The sequence below is a fragment of the Oxyura jamaicensis genome, chromosome 3 (genome assembly GCF_011077185.1).
Source record: "Oxyura jamaicensis isolate SHBP4307 breed ruddy duck chromosome 3, BPBGC_Ojam_1.0, whole genome shotgun sequence".
Taxonomy (NCBI): Eukaryota; Metazoa; Chordata; class Aves; order Anseriformes; family Anatidae; genus Oxyura; species Oxyura jamaicensis.
The window spans coordinates 20,626,571-20,648,348 of NC_048895.1; the positions used below are offsets into that span (position 1 = coordinate 20,626,571).

The 21,778-nt window shown below is 38.5% G+C and overlaps 1 protein-coding gene across 2 annotated transcripts in view; it reads left to right on the forward strand.

Annotated features, from left to right (window-relative positions):
- Positions 1-5,630: 5,630 nt before the first annotated feature.
- TMEM63A (transmembrane protein 63A) overlaps positions 5,631-21,778 on the forward strand; it is a 28,162-nt gene continuing 12,014 nt past the window's right edge. The window contains exons 1-14 of one of the 2 annotated variants that reach the window (XM_035321945.1): positions 5,631-5,851; positions 6,800-6,996; positions 9,130-9,209; positions 10,798-10,861; positions 11,948-11,985; positions 13,134-13,276; positions 13,900-13,951; positions 15,077-15,185; positions 15,575-15,645; positions 16,079-16,159; positions 16,697-16,820; positions 17,181-17,314; positions 19,987-20,124; positions 21,584-21,737. In XM_035321945.1, the coding sequence (XP_035177836.1) occupies positions 5,827-5,851; positions 6,800-6,996; positions 9,130-9,209; positions 10,798-10,861; positions 11,948-11,985; positions 13,134-13,276; positions 13,900-13,951; positions 15,077-15,185; positions 15,575-15,645; positions 16,079-16,159; positions 16,697-16,820; positions 17,181-17,314; positions 19,987-20,124; positions 21,584-21,737 (1,410 nt within the window). In that variant the 5' untranslated portion in view covers positions 5,631-5,826. The remainder of the gene's footprint in view (positions 5,852-6,799; positions 6,997-9,129; positions 9,210-10,797; positions 10,862-11,947; positions 11,986-13,133; positions 13,277-13,899; positions 13,952-15,076; positions 15,186-15,574; positions 15,646-16,078; positions 16,160-16,696; positions 16,821-17,180; positions 17,315-19,986; positions 20,125-21,583; positions 21,738-21,778) is intronic. The other variant, XM_035321944.1, reaches the window with a different exon arrangement.

Genomic DNA, 21,778 nt, shown 5'->3' on the forward strand with positions numbered 1-21,778 from the left:
TAAGGCAAGCCAAGCCAGTGAGCTAGGCAGGGCCGTAATGTCAGCCTTGGAGTCCAGTGTGGCAGGATGAAAGCTGAGGATCTCCATGGACTCTGCAGATGTACTGTGGGTGAAGCAGTCCAACCAGTTATTTTTGCTCCAAGTTGTCAAACTGATTAGTATTTGGAAAAAAAAAAAAAAAAAAGGGAAAATTAGTTTTCTTCTTATCTTGATTAAAAACCGGATTTGAGAGGTTAATCGACAACAAATTACTTTCAATCCATCTTGGGGATGGCTCCAGTGTATCCTCCTGCCTTGGTCCTCCAGTAGCTGACTGCAAGATCTCCTGGAGCCTTTTGTGGCTCCTGTGTACGCAATTGCCCAGCTTTCTGCTCAAGGGAAAATATGCTAACGTCTATCCAGGTCTCACCCCGGTACTGTTACAACAAGAGTTGTTTTGTATGATCAGGACAGCTGTGGAGCACAGAGGCAAGGACACTAGACTGCTTTGCTAAAGCTAACATATATTGTACCCAGGGACAGCAAAACATCACACGCAGTAAGTGGTTGGTGATATCATCACCAGTGATACTATCACGCTGGTGATAAATACACCTGCCTCCTGGTTCACCTAAACCAAACATGTGGCCAGGTGCTGTCCTCTTCAGTGGAAGAGACCAGGATGTGACAGATGGTTTCTCTGCCTCCCTCTCTCCCAGGGAGCTGCCTTAATTATAGTTAGTGCTACACTACCTAAGCATTAACTCCTTTCAGACTCAATATGCACAAGGTTAATGCATGGATAGACATTAACATAATATGTAAAGTCAGAAAACACTGAAGTCATCCATGTTTCAGGTCTCCTTGTCCTAGTTTTATACCAAAATATATCACTTCAGCAATGGTCTCATTTCAACATCCTAATAATAAACCTAACAATTCTATGTATCAGCAATAGATTCTCCACAGCTGCATCTACCCACAAAACAAAGGTTTGAAATCTCACGCTGAAATCTCACACCGGTGGGTGACGAGGAATTCCATGCACTGCCCTGTGGCAAGGCCCAGGCAGGACTACAGCAAGGTTTGACAGTGTTCACAGCTGAGGTACAGAACACGAGGGACACTCCCAGGGACTCCTCTTTATACATAACAAGGACAATAAAAACAGTGATCCCAAAGCACAAAGCAGGAACAATAAATACCTCACTGTTTAATAAATCACTTTTAAATGCAGAAAACATTGTTATAAGCTTACTCCCCCCCCCCCCCGCCCTGTGCATTTCTCACATACTTTTCAGAATTGCTGTTTTAGATTGAAGTCTTTTGTACATTTCAATACAGATCCAGCTTTCATCCAAATATAACTTGAGAAACATGAGAAAAATATATTGTGCTCAACCACCAACACCAAGGCCTCGTGCAACATGGCCTATCTGTAAACAATGTAAAAGAAAAATAAGGCAAATTTCTATTACATGTTGCTAGTTATATTTGGTTAAGTGGTTGTATAATAATGAGTTCTCTTGATTAATAAAAATGCATTCAATCCTTAATGCAAGGCTAGTTTTACCTTGAAAATCAGTATTATCTATGAATGAGAAGCAACACTAAGAATTAAAAAGGACAGAGAGAAATCAAGTGTAATTAACAAATTTAAATCTGCACTTGCTGCTTGCTTATTTGCATTATGATTAGGGTTCATGTAAATCTGTCTATCTGTCTAGATTTTTCTATTTGTTTTTATTGCGCACATTTAAATGCTCAGATCTTTCAAAAAGAAATGCCCACACTAAGTCCTTTGGTATATTGAGATTTGCAAACAGACTGCTAGATGAAAGCCAAGATTAAAAGGTAGCAATGAGCTGCCAGGCATGAAACCTGAATTAAATCCATTAAGATAGATTTGAATAAACAAATATGTAAGGAACAGCAAGCTGGGCTGAAGGTTTTCTTCAGAGAGCAGCAAAGGGAACCACTTCAAGAGCTGCCACACATGGTAAAGCATCAGGCCACCTCATACTCGGTCCAGAGGCTATTGATGTTTTGTTGGAAGTTCACCCATTTAGGGAAGTCCTGCTGTGATAAATCAAACCTAAAGTGACAGGTCAGTTCTTCAGCCATAAGGTCATTTAATAAAGTACCTTTGCCTGAGGGTATAACTCAAGTAAGGAAACAGGCCCACATGTAAGTGTAAATACTTCGCACACTTGTTCAACTTAGTGCTAAAGAGCAGTTGGGATGGATATGGAGCACGCAAAGTACAATAAAGATGGAAGAACTTTAAATTCTGTTGACCTTCTCTGCGGCTGGATTCCATCTGCTCTAGCAACGTAATTAAAAGTTTGCTAACTAATGACAGTATGTGGCTTTTGTCACCATAAGAACAGACAGTGGTAAACAAACCCCTATTTACAAGAGGTAGGGAGAAGGGAGATGTGACTGCTGCTGAAATTAGAGATAAACAAAATCACACCTCCTAGCTAAAGAGCCTGTCTAGACAGAGAAGGAAAAAAAAAAAAAAAGACAAAAACTTGATTTATTCTTGTGAGAAAGAGAGGGGAAAATGATTTTGCAGCTGGGCGAAAATCTTCAGAACCAAGAATGTCAAGCCAATGATGTCAAGACCACTGAAGATCATCAAATTAACACCATAGAATAAGACAGTCTAGCCATAGCAAGGCCTCTGTAATTTTGGAAAATAAAACAATAATAAAAAGTATAAACATCTTAGGAAACCAGTGAGAAAATCAGCCAAATGGATTTTGATCTTAAAAGTATAAGAGCTGCCTGCAATCATGCACTAGGGCTTCACTTACATGGTAGATCCACTCTTACATCAGTATCATTTAATTAAAAAAAAAAGTTTTAAGTATTCCACCTTTAATTCCTGATTGAAGAATTATTGAATTATTACATGAAAAGTTATTCCAGAAAATCCAGGATAGAATAATTATTCCAATAGACTCACACCAAACAGCTTTTCCACCAATTTAGCCCTAAGTAGAAGACAATGAGTTTTTAAGCAGAAACGATTAACATCAGTCAATAATAATGGATGTCTTTGTTCCAGCATGAATCCGAGCCACTCTGCTTTAAGTTGAGGACTTTTACGCCATTTTCTAACTAACATAAATGTTCATGGCCAATTTAAAATCCCAGATTATCTGCATTTATCTACAATTATTCTACCTTAAAATTTCTCTTAGTTATTGCATATAACTGGGACTTTTTTCCCTTTTTTGCAGGATGGAGTGGCGGAAGGCACTATACATATTAATAAAGTGGCTGGGAGCAGGATAGTGCGCATTGCATGCAGGGGCCTAAAAACACAGAGTCTGAATACACGCAGAGTTGAAGATGGAGAGGAAATAATGGGATTGCCAGCTGGAGAAGATGCTGGCTTTTAGGCAGCTCAGATGCTAATTTCTTCTAATCATAAAAGTCGAAAGATGACTGAGTACTGGCCTGAGATTTTGACTAGTGTAACATGAGACTGAATCTTCCAGCGCCTTGATGATTTAGGTGCATCAAATGACTGTTGAGGGAACACTAAAATAAAGGGTAGAGAAGCAGTGGACAGTGGGGCCTTGCTGAACTGCATTTCTAGCCTGTTGGCTGGAACCAATTCACTGCCATAAAGGAGAGAGAGGATGCTCTTGTAGGTGGCTGGAAATCATTCTCATGGCAGCCCTATCATAGACACAGTAACTTAAACACCCCAGGTCTGGTGGTCTTCCTTCCTTCCTCCCCTCCTTCCTTCCTTCTTTCCTTCTGCCTTCCTTCCCTTTCTTCCTGCCTTCCTTCTTCTCTTTTGTTCATTCTTTTTTTTCTTCTTCTCCAATTTACAACATTTGAACACTATTTCTGTTTATAGGTGCATTGAGACAAGAGGCTTTGAATATTTGATGGAACATTCATATTACTACTATTACTGAATTTATTTCACAGCTACCCATCTCAGCATACAGCCTGCTTTGCTGGCACCTGTGTGCTCACCCCCTGTGTCTGACTGGGATTTGTGAAAGTCAGTGGCCTGCCTGAAATCCCACCTCTCTTCCTCCTTTTCTGCTAAAAAGAATACAATAATAATAAAAAAATCTCTCTGGGGATCTGATTCTTTGGGGAGGCCAAAAATGTGTGTCACAGAGGCACAAAATGTTTTCCTCCCAAACATAGCACTGTAACTCACACTAACCTTAAAACTTAAAAACCACCAAGTAGTTAAAAAATATTTTAGGTTTCAGCAGAGATTTTTGTCCTTAGGAACCAGTATAAAATTTTCAGATATGCCATGGATGCCTAGAATAGCTGTTGTAAGCCACTACAGATGTCATTTAAGCACTGTTAGATAAACGGAAAAGTTAGTCTTCTCATGTTTTAAAGGCAATTCTGTCATATCCTGTTCTCTTTTTATATATATATTTTTTTCTCCATTTTTTTTCTGATCCGTCTGTCTGGGAACAAACAGCTCACAGCACAGCTCGGGGCTACTCCGTGGCCAAATAACCCCTGCTGGCTAAAGCTGTGTGGCGGCGTCTGTCAACTGCCACGTAACGTTCGTTGCAGCACTACGGAAGGAGTCACGACCGTACGGCCAGCTTCCCCTCGTGCTTTCCCTGTAGCGTCCCTTCTCTGCGGGCAGCACCTCAGGCTTTGGGAAACACGACGAGAAAGCGGCGGGCGGCAGCAGCTTTCCCGTCAGGAGGCGAGGCCGCCCCGTCCTGTCAGGCAGGGGGGGCGCCAACCGCCGCCCGCCGCCGCGCGCCCACTGCCCGTTGCCCGCGCGGCCCCGCCCGCTGCCGCCGCTGCCCCGGGCACGCATGCGCGGCCCCGGGGACTTGGTGCTCGGGCTCGTAACCGGGGCTGGGGCAGCGCGGCGGGGGCCGGTGCGGTGCAGGTACCGAGGAGGGGAGGGGGCGAGCCGAGACCCGGGGGTGCGGGCCGGTCTCCTCAGCCCGGCCCTTCTGGGGAAGGGGCTGTCGCCTGCGGGGCTTTTCCTGCCTGCCGGCAGGCGCTGCCGGGATCCGGGCTTGGGCCGGGGGGGCCGGGCAGCCCTGGGGGCGTCGCCGCTCTCCCTCCGTCCTGTGAAGAGAGGCGTCGCGGGGCGAGGCGTGTGGCCCCGCGGGTCCTCCTCGGCCGGCTGCAGAGGGAGGGAGGCGAGCCGGGAGCGTAGGGACCGGCTCCTCGCGTCAGTTGCGAGCCTCACCAGCCTGCGTTTGCCCCGTGCGGTACTGGAGGAAGCCGGCCGTGGGGCTGTCAGGCTGGCGCAGGGTCCCAGCCAGAGACAGGGCATGGCAAGGTCGCGGGGTGTGCTTGCAGCCACACAACCCCTCCTGCGGGAGGAGTTGCTATTCCCTTTATCCTAACGATTGCCTTCTTTAAAAGCTTGCAGGGTTGGAAGCCGTCCCAGATGAGATGCAACATTACTTTAATATTAACTCGTAGTTTCTGTAGCTAGTGTGACAAAAGTTTCCGAAGTTTGTTAAAAAAGACTTGTTTTGTCAGCACTAGATTTCAATCCTTAGAAAGCAAGCACAGAATTATGGCGCAGTTAAGTGTGTTTTTTTCACAGCACACCCGTCAGCCAAAACAGAATCCTTGCCCTACCTCTCCAAGTGTCATGCAGTCCATCACTTAGTAAATTATGCTTTGGGAGAAGTATTCTCCGTGGTGGTTTTATTATTATTATTATTATGCCCTTTAAAGGGAGACCTTGAGCTTAACCATATTCTTCTTTTGTTTTGTTTTCATCATCTGGAACAGTGCTGCCATGTGTGCTCTTGTAGAAGCATGATATCCCAGAAGTAGTGTTCCTGGACCTGTGATGAGGACCTACGATCTTTGATGTCAAAGGATAGAGTTTTCTGGGGTATGCTTTATGAATTTATCAGTGTGTCCTGCATGAAGCATGCTTTTGTCCCAACCAGATAAGAACGATGAAGTTTATAAGATCCAAGAAAAAAAGTGTTTGAAGTGGAAAGTTCCAAAGTAAGTGGGCAACTGCCTGCACCGATTTAAGAAGAAAACAAAACAAACAAAATCTAAAAAGCCCCCACTTCTTTATCAGTAGCTAAATGTTGCCTGATCTTGTATGTTACTAATCTATCCGAGCAAGTCAGTTGACTAAAATGAGGCATATGGCTGTCTCATAGAAAATTGGAAATACTCTGTTCTTTCATGGTAATGATATATTGTAATTACTGTGCTGCTCTCCTAGTTAAACTCTCCAATTGAAAAAAACATTCCAAGAACAGAGAAAGAGGAGCATGTGTATTTGGGTAGTTTTTTTTTTTTTTTTTTTTTTTTTTTTTTCCTCTGGGGAATTAGTGGCACATTTGTTAATAATCTCAAGGTTTTGGATTCAAACATTTGGATTCAAAGTTCATAAGCTAGTGTAATCACACATGCTCGTTAACTAGGAGCCATCTTTGAACTTTTATCGTTTGTTGGAATATTTAATGCCCTGTGTTACTCCTAGAATCAGAATCCAGCCTGAAAGTAGTTTAGTGTTACAAGTTAGATAAGAGAGGAGTTTGTGTGTTCTTCTGTAGCCTTCCTCAGATGTCTGCACAGAACGTGGTTGGTTAGATGTCTGGAATTCTTGCTTGGGCACTGCTAGTAACTGAGTCTACTGAATAACTGAGTTACTGCAAAAATATTTCTCAGGTGAAGATGAATGACTTACTAAATATGACTTCTTTTCCAAAATAGTTTCCTTGTCGAATCTTCCTATGTTTTCTGTACTTAAAAGGATAATATATCTCACAAATATCAGGAAGGCTTTTCACATGGTTGTTTCTCTTTTCTTTTTATTAAGGAAGAGAGAAAATGAATCTTTCCTTGTTTCTGGGTTTTGGACGTTCTCATCTAGCCTACTACTGGAATAGAAGTATACCTTTCAATTCAACGAATGAGACGTACTGCTACAGCACAGCCCGGGGCAGCACGGTGCTCCAGGGAGTAACTTTTGGTGGAATCCCAACTGTCCTGCTGCTTGATATAACCTGCTTTGTTGTAAGACCAGTTTCTATTTCATGTATTGAAAATACTAGGGACATCTCAAAAGTTAGACGTAGAATTCTGCACGACTTTTATCAGGTAGCAATTTGTTTTTGAGAACCTTCAGAATAATAAATGTGTTAAGGCTGTCCTGAGAACTTCAAGGTAGTTTACTTTCAAGTATTGTTAAAAGCTCACATGTAAGTGGGATGATTATGTCACTGTATGTTGGATATGTAGGTGTAGAGAGAGTGCTGTATGATGGGCTCTGTATTTAGAAGGCTCTGTATTTAGAATCATGGTGGGCTTTGTAGTGATAGCTCAATTTTCTATGTTTTGTCTTAATGGCAAGATCATTTTTTTCCTTACTCTGGATTTAACTCCTGAGTACCTTTTTCAGAGAGGGAACACCGCTACTAAATTGTTTATCCAGAGGAAAACATCTTGATTGTTTTACAAGAAGAGTTACAATATGGGAAATCTGTCACTTCAGAGATTTTTTTAATTAGACTTTGTGAAGCTGTCGAAGAAATAACGTACTGATCAGCTCAGTCTGGACAAAAGGGGAGAAAAGACTATCTGCTGATCCAAGGCAGGCCTGAGACTCCAATAAAATTTATTGTTATTTCAATGAGTTTGGTCTTACTGGTCTTAAGCCACCAGAAAAACAGAAGTGTAGACCAGCAAATGGTCCTGATAAGTAAGGTTTCTGGTAATAAAATGAGACTGAGGGAATCACAGTTCCTGAATTCTAGAAGGCCACTGTGGGAAAACTTAAAACTACCCCTGTGAAGTCTGAGCTGGTAGTTCCATAAGAACTAGAAGATGTTCCTAAAAATTACATAGTCCAACAAAATATTATTAAATGTCACTATTTGGGGGGATATTTTCTGAGCTGTGGTTGAATTTAAAGATGCTGAGTCTCTTCTTTTGAGTTCTTTTCTGTTGTACTCTCCTCTCAAATGGCATTAGGAAAAGTGTGCTTCTGTGTAGAAGACTTTTCTCTTTTTCAGGTACTGAGTACTGCAATTTATTTAGCAACTCCTGTATTCCTCCTGTGTTTATGACATTTTTATTGCAGGTACCCTAAATAAGTGTCAGTTGATGTAATTCTGAGTATTATTTCGAGGCTGGTTTCCTAGGGAAGTGAGGTTTATGTATTGCACTGTCCATCCACTTGTCTGTCGGTTCCTCCTAATAGCCGCAGAACATATTAGCCAATTTCAACCAAAGTTGTCAGAGACTCTAGAGGATTTGTCGTTGTTGAAGTTTCTGGGTTCTTGAAGTTTAATGAACAGACAAAAGAGAAAGATCTGAATTTGCATTTCCTGTTGGGGGGGAAAGCTATTACAAGAAGGTTTTATTTATTGTGTAATGCGGAAATGAGCTGGGTAATCTTGACATTTATCCTGGCTGACCAGTCAGTACTTGCATAGCTTGAAATAAGTTGCGTTACTGGCACTGCTGTCTAGCCAAACAGGTATGGGATGTAGGAGGGGCTAGAAGGTGAGATTGTAGGTGTTAACATATGTTTAGGGAACAGGCTTTGTTAGTTTTGCGTCATTGCTTCATACAGAGCAAGGTCTTTTTAAGAAATTAAAAAATCTAATGCATCTGTGAAATAAATAGTGACTTTTTTTTTCCTTGGTTTCTTAACCTCTTTCAAAATGTGAAAATATAGGGGGGAGAGCAAAAATACATTGGAGAGATTTCTGGGGTTTGAGTTATAGTAATGTATTAATTATTACGAGAAGGATACAAAATAACTCTCATACTTGAGAAAATAGTTGACCCCCCTACAGCTGGTTGCACCACTGTTCTTAAGAAAAAAAACAATTAATTGCAAGTCTTCCATTGTAGTTCTGTGTGGGAGTAAAGAAAAGTAGTAAAGATGTATTTATGAAAGTTTTGACTTTGTCAACTACTACTTGCTAGTATTCCTGTTACAAACCTTTATCAGTATTCAGTTTGGAAATACTACATTCAGAATTCTTCCTTCATAAACTAGAACAGGAAAGTAGCTGTTCTGGCCCTTGTGTCCCAGACAAGTTGGTTTAAGAGCTAGGACAGCATTTTTGACAGTACCTATAGAATAACGGTTATGAAATTGAAAAGAAATACTCAAAGATCTTTCTGTTTCTTTTCTAGGTTTTCATGTTTTTGTTTTCAACTATAAGAAAGAGATTCTGGGACTATGGTCGTGTTGCTCTGGTGTCAGAAACTGAAAGGTAAAAATATATACAATTGGTCTGATTTCTTGAAACCTGTTAGGGACTGTGGAAGTAAGTAGAGTAAATAGGGCTTAAATGATGTGAATTTTTATCAAATATGCTTGTAATCACATACATACATTTTTAAAAATATTGTCGTGCTGCTTTGTTTGAAATTCATCCTACTCACAGAGTTCCTCTTTGCAGTGTCAGTTAATAAATCTGTTTGCCATTGTCATTGTGAATTTCATTCTGCTGTTGTGGGTTAAGGAAGTGAAGGTAAGAAAAAAGGATAGGCTGCTTGTCTGCTATCTTGTCTGTTAGCTTGTCTGCTGTTTCTGCAATAGAAGGATATTAACTTGCATTTATCCTGGTTCAGGCCTAGTATCTTCCCAGAGCTCCCTGTGCAGACTGTATCATAAGTCTGAAGGGTTAAAATAAATAAATAAATAAAAATCTTGTTATGAGTTTGTGAAATTCTTCACTGATTTTTTTTTTTTTTTTTAGTGATAACTGCATCTGAGCTTTTTATTTATTTTAAATATTATTTCTACAAGGTGATCTCTTGAGATGTTTAAAAGTTAGTCATATGTTTATGAAGTGGGCGAACTTTACCAGTGAGACTCTTGCTGGTATTAATGTTATATCTCAGTTGTGGTAATCAGCAACTAAGCAAAAGGAAGTGGCTCAAAGTGTGTTTTGCTTAGGCTGTATCCATGTACAAGTGTGAAAAGTGGATGCAGCAAAAAAGATGGACAGTAACTGAGACAGCGTTAATCTAGCTAGTTCAGGTAGCAGGAATAAAGATGCTCCGGTACAGGCTTCCTAGGGCTGTAGAGATCCACATGAGATCCACACGCACATATTTGCGTCAGACAGGTAGGAGTCTATGTTGTTATCCCTGCGGGATAGTAACCTAGGTCAAAAGCATTGTTGGTACACCTATGAATACTGTAATAATGGACATACATCAACATTGCAACATTTCTTTTTAGCAACAAACTGAAAACAGGTACTTTGCTATTTTTACTGAGACCTACAGACTCTCTGATTGTTTTTAGCCTTGCTACAAGACTGAATTTGCATGAGGAGTTCCTGCAGTTAAAGGACTTAATTGTGCAGGGAAATTCTGAGAAATGGCTATAAGGTGAAAGGAAGAGAGGTGGAGGGAATGAAGCGTGAGGAGGATTATCTGAGCAGGAAACCAGCTTGCAGAATTGATCTTGCCAAGGCTTAAAACCTGTTTTGCATTCTTTTATGTGACTTCAATTTAATACCTCAATAAAACGTACACTTTTCTTTCTAGTTTAGTAACTATACTAGAGTTGGACTCGATGATCCTTATGGGTTCCTTTCAACTCAGGATATTCTGTGAACACACTCTCACTTCAGGAGCTCACAAGTACTAACGTAGGAACACGAGACGCAGTACAAGCTTCCGTGTAGCGTATGCATGAAAAGTGAAAGCCGCAACCTTCGTAAGAGAAAAAAGTATTTCACTACTACTTCACTTAGTTACTTCAAAATAGTTAAAGTTGAAATAATTCTATGGAATTTCAGCATCTGCTATTAAAGATACTTAAAAACATAATTTCATTTATTTCAGTGAATTGAGATACAACCGGTTGTCAGTATCTTCGTTGGTACCTGAAGCTCTTGAATATGACAGCGTAAGTATTCTAGAGTTTTGGTATTTTTTAAATATAAACTGTGTAATGGAATCTGCTGTAGTTTGCCATTGCACCTAGCCCAATGAACCAGTCATTGCATGTAGATAGCTTTCAAGTGTAAAAAATTAGTAATACGTCAGAAAAATTTTGGTCAGATTTCTAATTGATTGTTTCCGGAGTCTTTGAATGTATACATCCCTGGTATTTTGTGTTGCAGCTTCAGAATGAAATCAGGAGGCGTGTCAAATGGAGGGCAGCCTACATTTTATATATGCGTCAAATTAACACTTAACTTTATAACCAAATAGTTGCATGAGCATCAAAAGCATAATGGTGTTTGATCAGGATTGCTCCACCATTTGTGTAGTTTTCTGCATCTTTTTTTAAAATTCTAAAGCTACTTTATCACTGAAACTGTTGAATAAAAATGTCTCATTAATTTAATATTATTAACTTGAAGAGTGGGCCTTTCAAAAAAGAGGATTTTGGCTTTTTTAACCATACAGAACATGCAGTGGGGTGTGATCTCTGCTGTACAGTTTCATAGGAGGACTTGAAATTAATAGAAAGGCTTCTTAGCTAGCTTTGCATCACTGTGTTGCTTCTAACTACAGTTTAAGAAATTGTATGAGACTCACGTGTAGCTTATCCTTGAAATTGGGGTCTCTGAAAATGTTTTTTTTTTTTTTTTGGGGGGGGGGGAGGGAAATCACCTGTCTAAAACGATGCATTAGAAACCAATTCAAGATGCATTAGAAACCAAATCAAGATTAAATCATGACTTCTGTTCAGAGATGGGATCTGGACACACTTCATAAATTTAAAAAGTCCAAGCAGTAAACCTGCAAATAATCCTCCACCACCATCCACTAGTGTCTTAAATACTCTCTGAAGGCAGACATTACAAAGAACCCTTTAAAAATATGTAAAGTAATAGGTATCTTTCTGTATGTTTCTAAACAATGATATCAGAGTAATGCTGCAAGTTTTTTAGCTAAGAAATTGGCTTTAATAGAAACACTTCACTCAATTCTACAGATAAGAGACTGTTTGTTCTGTTAGCTCCTAAAACTTCTTTCTTTATAGGGGTTCTGTTCTTGGATGACAGCTGCTTTTCGGATGCAGTAAGTATATGAAAAAGTAGTGAACTTCTTGGACTCTTTTTTCTTCTTCCCCTACGTAGATAGAATTTAATACAAACAACAGGACATATGCCTCCAGTGGGGTGGGCAATAGTGGGTAGGAAAAAGAATACGAAATCAAGGTGACATAGGAATACTTCTCCAGAATACAGTTGCCTTTCTGTTAGCAGTATAAGGACTTCCTGAGTTAGGAACAGATTTTGAACTGAAGCGAATCTATGGCTTTTGTATGGGCTCTGAGCTAATATCCAGGCTTTAGGCGTTTACCCTTCAAGCAGTACTGCATGGGTGTTCCCCTGTTTGAAGCAAGTAGGGCCTTGGGTAGGTAACAGGCTTTTCCTGCAGGGGTTTTTATGGAGAACTGTTGGTTTAGTTGGGGCTGGAATTGACTGACTAGGAAAAGCCAATTCCACTGTCTCCGAGCAACTGGGCATTAGACATGTGATGTTGGTTCTTCATATCTCTTTGGGCTTAGTAAACTGTGATTTATTTATTTTTTTAAAATCAATTCCTAGCTTGGATACGCTGAAACAAGAAGGGGGTGGGGATTGAGCCTGTCTTTCTGTTTTCGCTAGTTCAGTTCCTTCCTTATCCAAGAACTAATATTTTACTAATATGTCTTGCTGAAAACAGGTAGATGATAGTTCTTTTGGAAACCTATTAATATCTTCTGTTAATTGGGAGTCATGAGAGGTGGTTCTGTTATCAGTTTCCTCATGGGAAGCCTTTATTGAGATGAGTGAATGCTGTCCCAGTGTGATCCTAAAATTTGAGAGTTAGACTTACTACCCTGTGACTGTCTTAAAACAGGAAGTCATGGCAGATGTCTTTGTCATCTCTAGCTTGATAAAAGGATATTGTATGCATATTTCCTTTTCAGCTTACTTGTTTCTATCTTAAATTCCCCTATGTTAATTTTCATATGTTGATACTGTGCAAGAAAAAGACACTGTTGGAACTTGAAGTTAAACTTCTGCATGAAAGAACACAAACGTTGAAAACCGAGAGGGAGAAAGTCATTGGGTAGACTGAGAGAATAATGTATGTTTGAAAAACAAAACGACACAGAAAACAAAAACTCCAGTGCTACTGAGTAGGCTGACCTTTGTGCTTTTCTATCAATGGTCTAGTGATGATGAGATTCATGACAGATGTGGTGAAGATGCCATACATTACCTTGCCTTCCAGCGTCACATCATCTGTTTGTTGATTGCTGTCAGCGTTTTGTCTGTGGGTGTCATATTGCCTGTCAACTTATCAGGTGATCTACTTGGTAAGTTTTCTTTCTTACATTATGTTTATGCATGTGCAATTCTTTCTGTTGTGATGGTTTAACTTGTAATAGCTGGTGCTAAAAGATCATTTAGCTTTGCAGATATACTGTATCTCTTTCTCCTTTGAACATATACTCAATTTTCCGTCACTTGAATTATAATTTTTCAAATATCTGACAGTCTAAGAAGCAAAGCCATATAAATTTTCTCATTTTTGACCTCAGTAAGGTTATTGGTATTCTGTAAGCACTGAATTCAAGCAGTTTAAAAAAAACCTGTCAGAAATCAGTGAAGATGGAATAAAAATGTGAAGGAAACCGATTCTAAACAATGTTGTTAATTGGATATGAATGGAGACTTAGGGGAGAGGGGACGTGCTGCAAAGATCTGGTAGTCTGATTTTAAAAAAATATTTCTCTTGATAGGTTGAAAGTGGTTTAATACTTGGACTCCTTTGCCAACTTCAAAATGCAATATTGCAAACCAGCAATAATCAATATTATGATTCTGAATATATTTAATGTTGAATAGATCAACATTTCAAAAAAAGAAAAGCTGGCTTTCTCATAGCTTGCATATGAATTTTGCACCAGTTAATTATGATGCTTGTTTTTGTTCTTAGTTAAAGATCCCTATAGTTTTGGAAGAACAACTATACAAAACTTAGAAACTGGGTGAGTAAATCCTTCTATGCTTATGTCTGTTTCCTGCCATAGTCTCTAAACACAATGAATTGATACTTGCAACATGGCTCACAGGGTAGGAATTACTTATTCAAGCATCATCAACTGAAACTGGGGTGTGTTCTGCTTCAGGCTATGCATTACAGCACTGATAAGAAATCTAGAAACTTGGCTTCTACTCTCTCAGCTCTTACTTCCTATACCATGTGCTTTTCTTGGCTAACGATCACACATTTAATAATATTATTTTCAGAAATTTCCATGTTGAAAGAAACCATGGTGCAGAAGGGGAAATAAAGCTGACAGCTTTACTATAACATGTAACTCAGATGACTTGAATTCTCTTACACTAGATTTGCGTCTTTCCCATTTGAGACCACTTAAAATTACTTCTATTTTTTTAAACCTATACAATAGTTGAAATACAAGGCTATATGTTTTTTCTACGTTGTGTTACTTGATCAAAAATGTATCTATCCATGCTCTTATGTCTAACAGAATTTCTTCCAATGCACTTCATTTTTTCTAACCACATTACAATTCCTAGTAACTAGTGGAGACTTTTGATTTGCTTTTTTTTTTATCTGCAAAATAGATTCCTGTATCTTAAGTTAACTGCAATTATTAATGCTCTTCACAAAAATGAAGAGCTGTTCATAGAACCAAGCTTTCCTAAGATTGGAGGAATAAGCTACGAGAGAAGCAGTCTTTAATCCCTGTATTGGTTTATTTTCATTTTTGGTAAGGATTGTCTTCAAGGGGAGTTCATTTATGCACTCAACACGGTAATGCCAATAAAATATATTTTGGCAAATACCATGGGGTGTACTATTGATCGTCTGAATGCAAAGGCACAAGCCAAATGCTTCCTAAAAGATCCATGCTATAGAATATTGGTTTTGTTTGCAGTTTCATTTACTGTTTATTGTAAAATGCTGTGGGTAACCCTAGTGGCTGTCCAAGCATCTTCATGGGTATGACTATTTACCAGTTACTACTTTTTTATTATTGTGTTCAAAGAAAGGTTTTGATCTGCTTAGCATTTTGATGGCTACTTGTATCAGTAGGACAATTAGATGTTTCTATTTCTCACATTCATAACATTTTGTCCAACAGTAATAATCTTCTTTGGCTGCACACGTTTTTTGCTGTTGTTTACCTGATTCTGACTGTTGTCTTCATGAGACATCACATGAAGGCAGTCACATATAAAGAAGAAAACATAGTAAGTTTCTGTTTTTTTTTCTAAAGTGTTTGAAAGTGAATGGTGTTAAAAAAGCAAATTGCTAAGATGCCGCCTCCTTGCTAGAATGTGATGCAAGTGTGAGGGAGTTTACTGAAAGCAAAGCTCCACTGAGTGAATTGTGAAACAGGGCTGGAGAGACAGGGAGTGGGGAGGGACTTAAGAAATTTTGATGTATCTTCAACTAGTATAGAAGGTAAATGTATTGCTGTCTTGAATAGGTGCAGCTCCCATCAAAATCAGAACATCCTACTTTTCCCCCCCCCCTAAAACTTAGCTACCTGGGCTATGTCACTTCCTTCCCGGGGGCGTTTTTCGCGGAGGCATACAGTTTCTCAAAATAGTTTTTTTTTTTTTTTTTTCTTTTGCAGGTTAAGTGCACGTTGTTTATAACTGGTCTTCCAAAAAATGCAAACCAAGAGGCCATACAAAGTCATTTCATGTAAGTTTCGTGCTTGACTAGTATCATTAGGAACAGGAGATTTAAAATTATCCTGGTAGTTTTACCTGTCCAAGCAGAAATATTTTTGACTCTTGCATCGTTTCAAATCCATGTTACAGTATCCATCTTTTAAAAGTATATCTTATTACTTAGAAATATTTGAGAATAGAAGATACTGTATTTCAGTAAAGCTAGATAGCTGATCTGAATATTAGAATCTAAAAAAGTGGCTGCATATCCATGCTTACCATTAATGCTCCCACATTTTTTTTTTTTTTATTTGGGAATAATACTGCACGTCTCATTAAAGTAACTTTCAGCACCTGTCTCCTCTCTGTGGTACACCATTGAGATGTCATTTAGATATCAGTGATGCTCTTTGAAAAAGTTTCTTCAATGTACTGTCTTTTCTCATGTAGTGTTTGCTTTTCAGTGCTGCCTACCCAACCTGCACTGTGCTGGAGGTCCAGCTGTGCTATGATGTAGCCAGACTTATTTATCTATTTAAAAAAAGGTACTTTTTTTTTTGTAATATATCTGAGTTTGGAATAATTCTATGAATGCTTTGCCAGTCCTTAATCAACATTTACTAGAAGTACTGAGCTTGCTTATACTAGAAGTGCTTTCTGCTCTTAAAGTTCTGGTCTGGTATTCAGTTAGATTCAGCTGTATTTTAAAGTGAGCTGTAGCTGTTTTGTTTTGTTTGTTTGTTTGCTTGGACAGTACAAAATAGAAAAATGAGCTGTTAAATTAGTAACTAATTAGAAACTGTAGCAGACCTTGCTTTAGTCAGAGATGTTGGACACAGAAGGAAAAAGGATTGTTTTCTGGGCTATACAATAATAAATTTTCCTTTTGGAACCTCACAACAAGTGTAGACTCATGATATTATAGGCTTGAAAATAAATTGTATGAAGTAGACAAAATAAGATATATGAATATCTGATATGAGTCCTTGACATAATTTTTTTCTCTTGGGGTTTATATTCTTTGTAATTTGCTGTTGATACTGTTCTCTTGCAAAATGTTTTGGATGTATTTTTCTGTCTAGGAAACAGGCAGAAAAAAGCCTGACTTACTACCAGCATCTGCATCAGAAGCACGGCAAGCGGGTCCAAATCAACCCTAAGCCATGTGGTCAATTCTGCTGTTGTGAAATGAGAGGATGTGAAAGGGTAAGTGATAATGTTCATTCTTACTTGTGGCTGGGAAGATCATTAGAAGAGTAGAGAAGACTAGTTTTTGTGTAACATCTTGTTGAACTTCAGAAGATAAATAATTAATGCAGGGAGCTCATCTTTCATGTTCTTTTGCAGTAGGGAAAAGGAGTTCCCTAAATTTTTTGAAATTTAATCTTAGTGCAAAAACAGAAGTACAAAAAAACCCCTTCTGGTTGTTTGTCTTTGTGTGGTGATGTGATTTATAACTTCTGGAATTAGCATAAGGAATAGGGGCTATGGTTTGTGTAGACTGTATTTTAATGAAGCTGTTAGCCATCTGATACTTGGATGTAACAGTCATCAATTTCCCAACAGGAGGATGCTGTCGATTATTATACTAGAGTTACAAATGAACTGATGGAAGAATTCTCAAAGGAGGAACAAGCTGTTCAAAATAAACCACTGGGAATGGCATTTGTAACATTTCAAGAGAAATCCATGGCAACCTAGTAAGTTCTGTCTGCTGTCATCTTTGTAACTGTAATAGTACTACTGATCTGATTTATGTTGCTTGTGTGCTTATGTTGGTTCTTCTTCCTTTCTTCTTCTTCACCATCCTGTGGATTTGGTCTGCTCTGCTTACTGGTAAGTTTCCCCTGTAAGTGTGCATTAAGCCTCTATACTTCAAAGAATTTAGATGCTAAGAGACTAAATGTCTCTAGACATTTATTGGGATAAGGAATCTTTCTCTTCTGTGTGGGATCCATCAGTCTAGGCTAATAGTAGGCCAAACTAGTTGGATCTTGAATGTGGACTACTGATATTTCCATTTTCTACTGAGCAAGTGAAGTTACCAAGCTATCACAATGGGTGCCAATTATATTGGTAGTTAGAAATCTCAATGAAGTAGTTAGTGACTGACCTGGTCATCAGTGCTTAATTATCTTTGTTTTAAAGGTAGTTTCTGGATGTTTGGTGTTGGCAAAGTACCAGGCAGAGTAAATAGTTGAAACTTAAGTTTCCAGCTTTGAGTGTCTGTAAATAAATAGAAAGCTTAATAACTTGTGCAGGATTCAGGGAAAAGTATGTCTGTGCACGTGCTCAGTTTTTTTTGTGTTGTGTATGTGTGTATAAATCTGTGTGAGTGCATATTTCTAAAAAGTGTGGTGAATAAGCAAGTTGTTAGATAAGCTAGGATAATTCAAAAAAGACATTTTCAAAGTTATGTCAAATATTCTAGGTTTTAGTAATAGTTATTTCTTTGCACAGTGATGGAGGGTTATGTGCCACAGTGTTTCAGTATTCATTTTTTTGCTTGCAGATTGCTTATGACTCTCAAAATCTGTTTGACTTCAGATTTTACTACATGTGTATTTCTTACCTTTTACTATGGATACGCGTGTAGACCTATTACCAGAAGGTGTTCAGCCCCTTTTATTTAGTTGTTTGTAGAGAAAATGCATGTAACCTGTCACTTTCTGTTAGCAGTTTGTGAACATCTTTTACTAGCACAAAGTGAGTAAAGGGAAGCAGAGTAATACCTGTGTTACAAGTATAACACATCATGCTTCTTTTAAATTCTTCATAGCATATTTCTGGTTTAAACTGTCTGTGTTCTTTTGACCCTCAAGTCACAGTAGAGAGCCAGTCTTTCAGGCTCTTTTCATGGAATTCCAGGGTGTAGGATCTCGAGAATTTGAGATGCTGGAGAAACTTTGTATGCTGCATATTAATTATGTGTTGAAATCTGCCCTTCTGTTTTTGTGATGTTACATGCTGTACTTAGAGATTCTAGAGCATGAATTAATGCTTTAAGATGTGAAACTAAAAGGAAAAATAAGCACTGAGTTTCTTTTTCTAGCTGTTAATTTATTGTTTATAATTTTGATAGGATAATTTCTTCTTGGACATGCGTTCTGAATTGCATTGCAGACATCTGAGTTAGATTATTAAGAATGGAAAAGATTTTAGCTTGTCTAGCTTGCAGTGGATTTTATTCTCTGGAAAATTAGATTACATGTGGAGCTGAGGCTACCACCAGATCAGAAAGTCATATGGTGCCACTAGTGGTCTCTGCTCCACAGAGCCCTGAAATAAAATAGGGTGGAAGAAGCTGGAAGCCAGGACTGATGTTCATGGAGTCAGGTAGCTGTAGAAGCTGGATTAAAGTTGGTGCTCATGTTGGTGTAGTGTGGTTGGAATTGCTAAAGCTTGCTTCATATTTACTCTTTAAAAACAAGCTATCGAAGTATCAAAAAACTTTCTTAGCATCTTGCAGCAACAAGTATTTACAGTTTTACATCGCTACTTGAAATCTGGTAAGGTAAAAATCTGTTCTGTCTTGTATTGCTTTGTTTGGTGTCTGTGGTTCTCTATTTTCTTTATGTTAAGAGCACGACTTTAAAAAAAAAAAAAAAGCATGTTCAGGAATTTTATAGTCCACTCATTCATATACAATGTTTACTGTTTCTGTGCTAGTGAAATGGTGCTTATCTGGAGTAGAACCTTTTACACTGTGACTTACAGTTGTACTGTCTCTGAATATATGCTTATCACTTCTGTTGGTGTGTTTTGAGAAATCTTTTAGAGCATTTCTTTCTGGCCATGTTTCAATGTGGTTTAAATGCATTGATATTCAACTCAAAATGTTAGAAGATAAAACTAAATGTTGTGATTATTTTGGGAACAGGCAAAAGAGGTTGTTTTGAACTGTGAGGATACCAGCATTATACAAATTCTATGAAAAGTAAAGATGGCTTGATTTCATATTGACGTAATGAAACGGGAGGGTAGACTAATCATTAAGTCTGCTGTGACTTGAGAACAGCTGTAGTTATGTTAGAGGTTTTTGGGGAGCTGCCTTTTTTTTCTGATGCTCTGGGACTTTTTTTTAATATGAACCACTGCTGCCATTAGTGTTAACAGAAGCACTGAACGGTTCAAATCAAGATTGCTTTTTTGTTTTCCAGCTCCATCAGTTATCAAAGGCCTGTGGTAGTAACTGTTTATCTGATTGTAACATCATCTCGTGCATAATAACCATTTCATCTAAACGCAGGCTCAATTTCTAGTTATTAAACGGAACAATCTCTTACCACTATTACCAGTCTTCCTCTATATATGCAGCATTTTCAGATGTAAAAAACTTGAAAAAATCCCCCTCTTGTTTCCCTCCTTACAGCATCCTTAAGGACTTCAATGCCTGCAAATGTGAGGGTATTAATTGTAAAGGAGAACCACAGCCATCATCCTACAGCAAGGAGCTGTGCATATCAAACTGGAAGGTTAAATATGCTCCATATCCTGAGAATATATGTTGGTAAGATTCCCGTCTTCCACCATTTATTTATGATACTGTAGGTTTAGAATGGGGACAGGAGAAGGGGTCTAAGTGCATTTTTCTTTAACCCTAAGCTGCCCAGGGAGGTGGTGGAGTCACCATCCCTGGAAGTCTTCAAAAGACGTTTAGATGTAGAGCTTAGGGATATGGTTTAGTGGGGACTGTTAGTGTTAGGTTAGAGGTTGGACTCGATGATCTTGAGGTCTCTTCCAACCTAGAAATTCTGTGATTCTGTGATTACGGAATGTTTCAATTTGGCTGGTGTGAATGTTTATTTCCATTAATGGTGTTCTTCATTAACCTTGGGGATTCCTCTCAGAGGCTGACTATAGAGTTTTACCACAATGAAGCTCTGGTACCTGCAGTTCTTGTTAACTTTGATTTTTTTTTTTAGCCATTTTTATTTTTTTAATTAGTCTCTACCTCCTCCTTTCCATTTTTTGAGGTTAATGTATATCTACTGTTGAGATACGAGGCAAGGAATTTGGTGTTAGTGCTGAGTATTCTTCAAGTGTGTGTGTGTGTATATATATTTTTGGTGATGCCACAGGACAAGTATAGCTCGATCCACTCTGAACTATGGTCTGTTTTCCAACATCTTTTTTACTGACCCAGTAAATTTTGCAGACTTTACTTAGGAGTGCTTGTGAAAATAGATAAATGCTTTTTGAATCAAGCTGTTCCTGTGCTGTCTTCTTTCATGTTTATAGGCTAAAAGTGACTGAATGTTTTCCAGTTGCTTTGTAAATAACTTAGGATTGCACCAATACAATCTTCAGGTCATATGACAAAAAATTTGTGACGTTTCCATTTCCCAAACTGAAACTGCAAATGAGACAAAAAAAAAAAAAAAGAAAAACACTCATTGTTTGGCTTTTCCCTTGAAGAAGAGGTGGCACAGCAGTTTGTCATGTTACTTACCTAGGCTCACCATGAGAGTTATCAACAGAGGGAATGATAATGAGCCTCTATCCCTGCTTTGTCTGTTCTTAATGCATGGCTTTGGCTGAGGTTCAAGTCATTCCAGTCCTTTTGGGAACTGTTTCAGAAAACATTAAGAACACTGCCTGTTTAAGACCTGTGGTTGCTGTGGTTGCAGTTGGATGTTTCAATTGGGTGTTTTTTTATATAAATCAGAGTTTCTTAGTAGATTCTGCTTCTGATAGCTATTCTCCTTGCTGAACTTCTCTGTTTGGTTGCAATCTCATCCTAACTTTCACAGTTTAATAATGTGGAAATACTAAAAAGTGTTTCATGCTAAAGCTTAACTACTTCGGACATTGCATTTAAGTGTTATAAAAGACTAAAGTTTTGAAAGCGTAAGTTACGTTATCATTCAAGAAAGATTGTGATGTTTTCATTATTTCTAACAGTAACTGGAACTATATATATATTTAATAGCACATGCTTACTGCTTGTCTTTTTTTTTTTTTGGCAGGAATAATCTTTCGGTGCGTGGTCTGAAATGGTGGTTTAGATGGTTTTGCATTAATTTGTTTCTTTTTATTGTGCTGTTTTTTCTTACCACTCCATCCATAATCATTTCAACCATGGACAAGTTCAATGTCACTAAACCTATTCACTACCTTAATGTGAGTATCACTGTATGTTTGGATATAGCTGTATTTCAGAC